We start from the raw sequence: 9,619 nt of genomic DNA, 5'->3' as shown, positions 1-9,619 counted from the left end.
TAGTGGGGCGTGGCGAGTGGTAGTAGGGATATTGAATGCAGTCCTATCCGCAATTAGCCCACCGCTCTTGCGGCCAGTCTGTGGTGGTCGTCGCAGTCAGTACGCTGTGTTACTCAGGTCTTGTCATTAGGCGGGTTAATCGGCCCCTTTGGGGGGGGGCGGTGCGTGGCTGGTACTTCGAGAGTGTCGGCCGGTTGTTCCTCCAGGCCCTCCCCTCCTCTTCAAGGAGTCTAGAGTCGCGTTGACCAGGAGATTACCGTCCTGGCGCTCGGCCCCCCTGAGGCGTGGACCGCTCGTGGATTTGCCCGTCTGGCTGGTGTGCTGGGGCCGGGGAGTGGCATTACCTCGGAACCTGAGAAGGAAATTCACAACTATTACAACACTGCGTTTAAAAAATAAAAATGGGTAACGGGACATGGGTAACATACGAAGCAGGTGGCGTACTTAGTTATTGTTGAAAATTAATAGAAAATAAAACGTAGTCTGCAATTGTCGAAAGGATAATGGCAATTTTGACATTGCACTTACATCTATCCAGAACGGGTATCAGGCGGTGTTGTTTGTGCGTGTACTGTCTCTGCGTCTTTCGGATAGGAGTCTCCATGAACCGTCAGTGAGATAGTTCACTCTCGTTAGATCTCATGGGTCTCTTTTAGATCTCAGATGCAGCCTAAAACATGAGACAGTCCAGTCAGAGAGTCAGATCTACCAGGACACACAAGAGAGAGATGATCGGATGTGTCCCTACAACACCATTCTCAACTCTCAATTTAGATAGGCGTTTGTGGAATTTTTTGTTCCTTTTATTTATCTAGCAAGTGTCCAAAACAAATTCTTACTTACAATGACAGCTAACCCGACAAGGCACCCTTACGACGCTTGGGGAGGTAGAATTTGTGCGGCCGCGTAGCTAGGGGGCGATGCCATTCTGGTGCGGAGGGTTGTAGTGAGTGACACGCTGTACGGAGGAATAGAAGACCAATTGCGGGTGGATCACATCGCTAGAACTGAGATTTTAGGTGCTTAGACCAGTGTAACCTCGCGAGAGCCGGCTAATGAACTGTGGAGAGGGTTTGGAGGTATGCTAGTTCTCTCTGGGTTCCAGGGCTAGAGTAGAGGTAGAAGGGGGGAGACATGATCAGAGCCGCTTAATGGGAAAATGGTAGCCCGTGTGAGGGGTTGATGCGGGTATAGATGGCGAAAGTTTGTAAACAGGAGTTGTGGCTATATTGGTATCCAACGTATGGCTAATGTAGTTGTTTTGAGTCGAGAAGGGTGTGAATCAGCAGAGTTGCGCCATGCAGAGGAGAAGTGGAGATGTGAGGAGTTGGTATTCGCGAGAGAATATATTTGCGTGTGAGAGTGGGGTGATAGTGCTGGGAGGGAAAGGGAGTTCGGGTAGAAGGCTCAACGATGCCTTACGTGGGATCGCGCAATCGGGAGGTTGGGTGAGGGACTCAAGGGGTAGCCTGGCTTTGGTTGTTAGACAGCAACGGTGCAGTGTTCATCGTGGGCGTTCTATGTTCATGGGTATGGGCGCAGAGGAGATGGATGGGTAGGGACTGGTGGAAGTAGAGACGCACTGTAGGGTGGGCACACATGGTGATCATGAGGCCGCGCATGGAGGTACGCGCTCTACGGCATTTCACCAGCTGGAGAGGAAGGGAGAAGGGAGCGGCTATTGGAACGGGTAGACGGTAGAGTGGTTTCTATGTGGAACTATCCGGTAAACCGGCCCAGTGGGCACTAGTTGAAGTCGGCCTGAGGGGGTACTAGAGGAGTGTACAGCTGTATAAGGCTTAAGTTTGGTATTTTGAGAATTATAGTTGGAGTTTATAAAAACTTGTAGGTTATATGCTTAAAGTAATTTATTGAGGAGCTATTTCTTGACTCTGGGCAGGTAGATTGGGTTTAAGGGCTTTGATAGAGGTAAGGTGGCATTTCATAGGTAAGGGGTTAGATTTTATTTTAATTATTACGGGCTGGTGGATAATGTGGGTGTAGCTGTTTGTGTGTCGTGATTATCTTCGTTTTGTCAGAACCAACTGAAAGGTTTGTGCTTTCTCTTTGGGGTGGATATGGATTTTAGGGGTGGTGTCGAGATAATGCGGCAGGTGAGGGGGTACTAGCACGCGATAGAGAGGTGGCCTGGGGTGTAGAAGCGGAGGATCTGTCGGGGTGCGTCTCTCAGGAGTGGTGGTCAGGGCGGTAGCTTGTCGTGGAGTGGGACGAGATGAGAAACTATTCAACATCACTCGAGCTTACACGGTGAAAGCTACTAATGCAAGGAGAGCTATGAAAAAAGGGAGAAGGAAATGTTGGGGACTTGTCCTTAGCGTTCACGGACAGCGTCTGTCACTCTCACTGAGCAGTGTTTGAGTTGGCCGAAGAGCTTCTGTGATTGTGGCGGTACAATACTCCACGCCGACCAATACTATACTGTATGTAGCGCTGCACCAGATAGAGCGTGGAGCTAGAATGAAAACTTGGAAAGCAGCAGATTGAACGTGTCTACAGATAACAAAACACATGTTTCAAATCAATTATGTTAATTCAAATGTATCAACAACAAATTTGGAATTACAGCACGAGTTTTCAATTCAGAACAGTGTCATCCAGAGACTGACCTTGCCATGCAGTTTTGGTAGCATGGTGAAGTGACCAATTTCTCCCGCGGCTCTGGTTGTCAGTGGAGATAGGTGTTAACAGGTCGCTCGTGTTGAACATGGGCGACAGGCGCAGCGCGGCTTCAACCACACCATGGTTTTAGAAGGTGGTCAGTTAAAACTGCATAGTACAGAACAATTTGACAGTTTAAGGAGCGCTGCTTCTCAAATTTGGCCTGAGGACATTTCGCTTCCGATTAGTTAGTTGGTTTTTGTAGCCTGATGGGTTTTCCCATCTTGATACTCCATCCGGTTCTCCTGCATTGACGGATAATGCTAATGGTTGACTTTGACAGCAATATTGGGAGGACATAGAACAATTCCCTGCACTACCGGAAGGAGTCCTGTGTAAGATTTGTAAAGCATCGTAGAGAACAGCATGGAGGTTCTGAGGTTGTGTATGCTCATGTTAGATTAGTTTGCATACGATTTGATTAAAATCCCTCAGGACACGTGGGAGGGCATACAATGAATGGTTGAGGGGTGGTCAGATTATCATTAATCAATACACGACATTTAATCGTCCAAACCCATTTTGTTTTTTTGACTTTCACGTTGAAAACGAGGACACTGTAGAGGCAATCTTATTCCCAAATACGTCGCAGAAAGAAATATCATATCTCGAGTGACTTTGAATGATTATTGAGGTTTTGTTGACGCAAGAGCAGACTTAGAAAGGCAATCTCGCCACTGCACAGTTTATTAGGGCTACGATGAATCAGTTGTTCGAGTGTGCACAGTGGATGATCAAATATGCTTGCTTGTCCGAGTAGAATAATTCAGGGGTCTTAGTTTCGAGGACGCTGGGTGACAGATTGAATAATGCTGGCTGTCATTATGACATAAAATGTATCACTCTCTGCCTCTTTATCCGAATGTAATCATGAACCTACCATCTGCGAGCTCTGTTGCTAGAGCACGTGCTAAGACCAATGGGAATTTCACGTTTGTTGCAGACTTCTTGTGCTCATCTGATGCACAATTGATAGTTAAATACTTGGATGGTAACTGGACTGGAACCATCTAGTCCCTTTTTTTTTGTCACCTCTAAATGTAAATAAAACACTATAAAGGAGTTGATATATGTGTCATTATATACTATTTAAGGTTTGTCGGATTTGAATCAGGTTTTTAGAGCGGTGCTTCGCTCTTCAGAAGTAAACAGCAGGTTTTGAGAGTCATGATAGTTGCAGTGATGATGCAAAAAATGACTAGGTATCCTTACCCTGTCTGGTCCTTCTTGTTTTTAAACGGTGAGAGTGCTTCACCTGGTGGAGAGAGGCTGTAAGACAGAATTAGTTGCTTTATGCGTACTGTACATTACGCCATGACACGTCACGATGTACGTACAGCGTCAGATGGTCCGTTTTTTCAACTTTTTCAACTAGCATCAGGGTCAGTTGCGTTACCCCTCTAGCATAGGGTCAGCTCTGCGTACCCTCTAGGGCTCAGGTCAGCTCGTAATCCCCTCTAGCATCACATCAGGGTCAGCTGCATACCCCCTCTAGCATCAGGGTCAGCTGCGTACCCCCTCTAGCACCAGGGTCAACGCACTCTCAAATGTTGTTTTTTGCCATCATTGTAAGCCTTCCACAAACACACTATACGATACATTATTAAACATAAGAATGAGTGTGAGTTTTTGTCACAACCTGGCTCATGGGAAGTGATAAAGAGCTCTTCTAGGACCAGGGCACAAATAATAACATAATAATAATCAATAATTTTGCTCTTTACTTAGCCATCTTACATATAAAACCTTATTTGTTCATCAAAAATTGTGAATAACTCACCACAGGTTAATGAGAAGGATGTGCTTGAAAGGATGCACATAACTCTGCAATGTTGGGTTGTATTGGAGAGAGTCTGTCTTATATAATTTTTCACACACAGTCTGTGCCTGTATTTAGTATTCATGTTAATGAGGGCCGAGAATCGAGACTCACATAGGTACGTGGTTGCAAAGGGCATCAGTGTCTTAACAGCACAATTTGCCAAGGCAAGAAACTCTGAGCGCAGCCATATCCAGAAATCTGGCAGTGGCTTCTAATTCAATTACATTTTCACAGAACCGCTTGTTGCAATTTTGATGAGGCACTCTTGTTCAGATGTGGACTGGAGGCAGGGCATGAAACAGATAACGAATCCAATTGTTTGTGTCGTCTGTTTCGGGAAAGTACCTGCGTAATTGCACACCCAGCTCACTCGGGTGCTTCGCTGCAGTGTATATCACATTTGACATTGTCCATAAGCTTGTTCATTTGCACACAAAAAATCATACAATGATGGAAAGCCCTTTGAGTTGTCCTTGTTAATGCAGACAGAGAACAGCTTCAACTTCTTAATCAAAGCCTCAATTTTGTCCCTCACGTTGAATATAGTTGCGGAGTCCCTGTAATCCTAGATTCAGATCATTCAGTCGAGAAAAAACATCACCCAGATAGGCCAGTTGTGTGAGAAACCCGTCATCGTTCAAGCAGTCAGACAAGTAAAAATGATGGTCAGTAAAGAAAACTTTAAGCTCGTCTCTCAATTAAAAAAAAAAACGTGTCAATACTTTGCCCCTCGATAACCAGCGCACTTCTTTCTGTATGTTGTAAAAGCGTTACATGGTCGCTGCCCATATCATTGCATAATGCAGAAAATACACGAGAGTTCTTGTGCCTTGCGTTAACAAAGTTAACCATTTTCACTGTAGTGTCCAAAACGTCTGTCAGGCATTCCCTTGGCAGCAAGAGCCTCTTGGTGGATGCTGCAGTGTACCCAAGTGGCGTCGGGAGCAACTGCTTGCATGCATGTTACCACTCCACTTTGTCTCCCTGTCATGGCTTTTGCGCCATCACTAGATACCAACACATCTTGACCACCAAAGTCCATTTGATGTCACAAAGCTGTCCAGTACTTTAAAAAACTATTTCCAGTGGTTTGCAGAAGAGGATGTCTTCCATAATTGACCCCCATAAACGTAACGGATATACACCAGGAGCTGTGCCAGGCCCGCCACGTCTGTTGATTCATCCAGCTGTAGCGCATAGATTTCACTGGCTTGTATGCGAAGCAGTAATTGTTTCAAAACATCTCCTGCCATGTCACTGATGTGTCGTGAAGGTTTCCCGCGAGAGAGTAACGGTTAATGTGATTGGATGTTAATTATTTGTCTAAGCTACCTGTATTGGACATTGTGTTGTTATTTCGCTGAACACTAGATGGTTAAATTTTATTTTTGGCAGTGAAACGAGACTACTCAGGCAAGAAAAGAACCTAACCCAAATGTATGGCCCCGTTGGAAAATACAAATGTACTGTTTGAAAAAGTGAAGGGAAAAAAAGGAAAAAATCTTTCACATTTTTATTTGGTGTACCTCCGACGGCATTGCGCGTACCCCTGGGGGTATGCATTCCCCAGTTTGGGAATACCTGCTCTAGAGATAGCTGGACTAAACCATCACATGTGTGAGATCTTTTCACTATGTTACTATGTAAACAATATCAGAAGACAAATACGATATAATGGAGCAGTATTAAGATGTATTCTCTTAAACTGATTAAAGCTGCGAAAGGTGAAACAGCGCCACTGGCTGCCACATTTGTTATTGTTTTTGTTTTGAGATGAACATCCAGCTTCATGGTAAAAAAAAAAGGTTGTACAGTCTGTTGTTCTTTCTCGCGTGTAATGATGTCTGAGGAGAAAAACAGTGCTTTAGTTTGAAGAAACGACTTTGTTGTTGTAGTGTAGCAAACAGACGTGGCCGTTTCACCGCTATGGATTCCAGCATTATGACGTGTCTTATGCGTCGTTGGCGTAACACACAGTAACTTTACTTTGTGTTTACATGCTGAATTAGAGCTCAGCTGCTGAGTGAGGACAAAGACCAAAAATCCTTCTAGGTGCCAAGACAACTTCCTGACACACCCCAGGGCTCTTGACTAACTGGCTAACACACACATGCATCCAGCAGCACACCAGGAGCTCTGGGTCTGATGCTCTGATGMTGTGTGTGTTTGATGTTGTGGACCCATGGGGAGAGGTCTGTAGGGGAAACGAGAGTCCTTCTGAGCCCCTTCAGAGCTGTGTGTCCAGTGGTCCACTGGTCTGGGGAGGGTGCCTTGGGCAGATTCAGCACTACTGTACCTGCCGGTTCCACTTTAGACCGTCTGGAAATGCTAAGTCTGCACAATCACAGCTGAACAGCAGGAGGTATATATCCTGGACCTCCTACAGTTCTGTCCAAACACAAAGGACCCCACCCCCCCCCCAAAAAATAAAGTTCATATTTTAGAGTTTTCAGAGTTATATATGCATACTTTCTTGAAACTGAATTTACAGTACATACAGTATACTGAGCAGTGGCTGACTTGGACCTGGCTGACCTGGCTGACTTGTGTCCTGGCTGACTTGGTTGGCTTGGACCTGGCTAACTTGGTTGACTTGGACCTGGCTGACTTGGTTGGCTTGGACCTGGCTGACTTGGTTGGCTTGTACCTGGCTGACCTGGTTGACTTGGACCTGGCTGACCTGGTTGACTTGGACCTGGATGGCTTGGACCTGGCTGACCTGGTTGACTTGGACCTGGATGGCTTGGACCTGGATGGCTTGGACCTGGATGGCTTGGACCTGGATGACTTAGACCTGGCTGACTTGGTTGACTTGGACCTGGTTGACTTGGACCTGGCCTGACCTGATGACTTGGACCTGGATGACTTGGACCTGGATGACTTGACCTGGGACTTAGACCTGGCGCTGACCGGTGACTGGACCTGGCTGACTTGGTTGACTTGGACCTGGTTGACTTGACCTGGGCTGACCTGGATGACTTGACCTGGTTGACTTGGACCGGGATACTTGGACCTGATGACCTGGTTGACTGGACCTGGGCTGACCTGGTTGACTTGGACCTGGATGACTTGGACCTGGATACTTGGACCTGGTTGACTTGGACCTGGTTGACTTGGACCTGGATGACTTGACCTGTGACCTGGTTGACTTGGACCTGGATTGACTTGACCTGGTTGGACTTTGGACCTGGATGACTTGACCTGGATGACTTGGACCTGTTGACTTGGACCTGGATGACTTGGACCTGGCTGACCTGGTTGACTTGGACCTGGATGACTTTTGACCTGGCTGACCTGGTTGACTTGGACACTGGTTGACTTGGACCTGGCTGACCTGGTTGACTTGGACCTGTGACTTGGACCGGTTGACTTGACCTGGTTGACTTGGACCTGGCTGACCTGGTTGACTTGGACCTGGATGACTTGGACCTGGTTGACTTGGACCTGGATGACTGGACCTGGCTGACCTGGTTGACTTGGACCTGGTTGACTTGGACCTGGCTGACCTGGTTGACTTGACCTGATGACTTGGTTGACTTGGACCTGGTTGACTTGACCTGGATGACTTGACCTGTTGACCTGTTACTTGGACCTGGAGACTTGTTGACTGGACCTGCGTTGACTTGGACCTGGATGACTTGGACCTGGTTGACTTGGACCTGGATGACTTGGACCTGGCTGACCTGGTTGACTTGGACCTGGATGACCTGGTTGACTTGGACCTGGTTGACTTGGACCTGGATGACTTGGACCTGGCTGAGCTGGTTGACTTGGACCTGGATGACTTGGTTGACTTGGACCTGGCTGACCTGGACCCGTATTGTGTGTAACCTCCACAGCAGATGAGGAGTGATGTCGAGCTGGACCCCATGGACCAGCAGGGCCAGTCTCTGAGAATCAGCCACTCCTCTGGAGCTCTGAGAGTGAAGGAGTGCAGACAGTCATCCCAGCAGCGGGCCAAGATAAGGAACAGCAACAGCCAGGAAAAGGTAAGGTTGGAGTTCCAGCTAGGAGTTGGTGGCTGGGTAGAACTTTGCACGGTTTCTGTGGCGAACTGTCACTCAAACACACGTTTGGGGGGCGCTGTAATGCTTTTCTGAACATGAAACGAATCTGTCAGGCTGACAGCGTAATACAAAATGTAAATAACAGCTGGTACCTGGTATACTCAGGTTCACAGGTGCTTTAACATAATGTATTTATTTATACATTATTTACGCAATTTGCAATCATTTGCAATGGAACAGAGGCATAGACAGGAGTTTTTCAAAATATGAAATAGTTGAGAAGTCACCACTTGAAAATTATGAGGATGGTAAAAATGTAATTCACAACCCATTTACTTTGGTGCTCTCATAGTGTGAGAGGGGCTCACTGAGCAGCTGTGACCACGACCTGGTGTCTGAATCTGTCAACATGGCCACCGTGCCCCTCCTTATGACCAGAGAGGAGGCTGGAGAGGGGTGGCAGGGGGAGGACAAGGAGAAGACCCAGGACAGAGTCCCCCAGTCAGCCCTTGAGGTGGAGGCCCCCCCACCCCCAGCCTCACCCCCCAGGTCCCCCAGGACCCTGATCCACAACAAACACAGACACTCTGAGGTTTCCCAGATCATCATCACCCCCTTGTCAGAGACGACGGGGGACTATAAGGGGGAGRAGCGTGGAGCACAGACCCGTGAGAAGAACTTGCTACTGGGCCTGCAGAGTTTAAACTGCTCCACTGAACTGCTGGAGTCGGTAGAGAAATTCCTCTCCTGAAACAACCCTGTTGAGTCTGTCTGAAGGTTTTGTGGTGTATGCATGATGTGTGGATGTGTTACTGTCACATTACTGTACAATACAGACAATCGAGAGCAAGTGAGGATTGTTATGGTCCAAGGAGGTTATACATACACTGTAACTGAAAACTGTCAATTATACGCACATTTTGGGTATTATCAAAAGTAAAATAATCTGAAACATTTTTCTGCAGCATACTATAAATTGTGGTGCATTGTGGGAAAATGTTGTGGGCAGGGAAAGAGTTGCTGTATTTCGAATGGTACTGTAATTCCACCCCACAGAATACAGTATCTTTGGAGCATTCTATCTGTACAAAAAACCTTTTGACCACTAGTG

The 9,619-nt window shown here is 46.9% G+C and overlaps 1 protein-coding gene across 1 annotated transcript in view; it reads left to right on the top strand.

Annotated features, from left to right (window-relative positions):
• The window catches only part of LOC111962835 (melanopsin-B-like), a 43,420-nt gene extending 34,046 nt beyond the window's left edge, over nt 1-9,374 (top strand). Inside the window, exons 8-9 of the mRNA XM_023986167.1 lie at nt 8,344-8,490; nt 8,861-9,374. Of these exons, the coding sequence (XP_023841935.1) occupies nt 8,344-8,490; nt 8,861-9,259 (546 nt within the window). The 3' untranslated portion in view covers nt 9,260-9,374. The remainder of the gene's footprint in view (nt 1-8,343; nt 8,491-8,860) is intronic.
• The last annotated feature ends 245 nt before the right edge of the window (nt 9,375-9,619 follow it).

This window comes from Salvelinus sp. IW2-2015, linkage group LG4q.1:29 (assembly GCF_002910315.2).
Source record: "Salvelinus sp. IW2-2015 linkage group LG4q.1:29, ASM291031v2, whole genome shotgun sequence".
NCBI lineage: Eukaryota > Metazoa > Chordata > Actinopteri > Salmoniformes > Salmonidae > Salvelinus > Salvelinus sp. IW2-2015.
The sequence above is the reverse complement of the archived record's forward strand: the minus strand, read 5'-3'. Positions and strand labels throughout refer to the sequence as shown.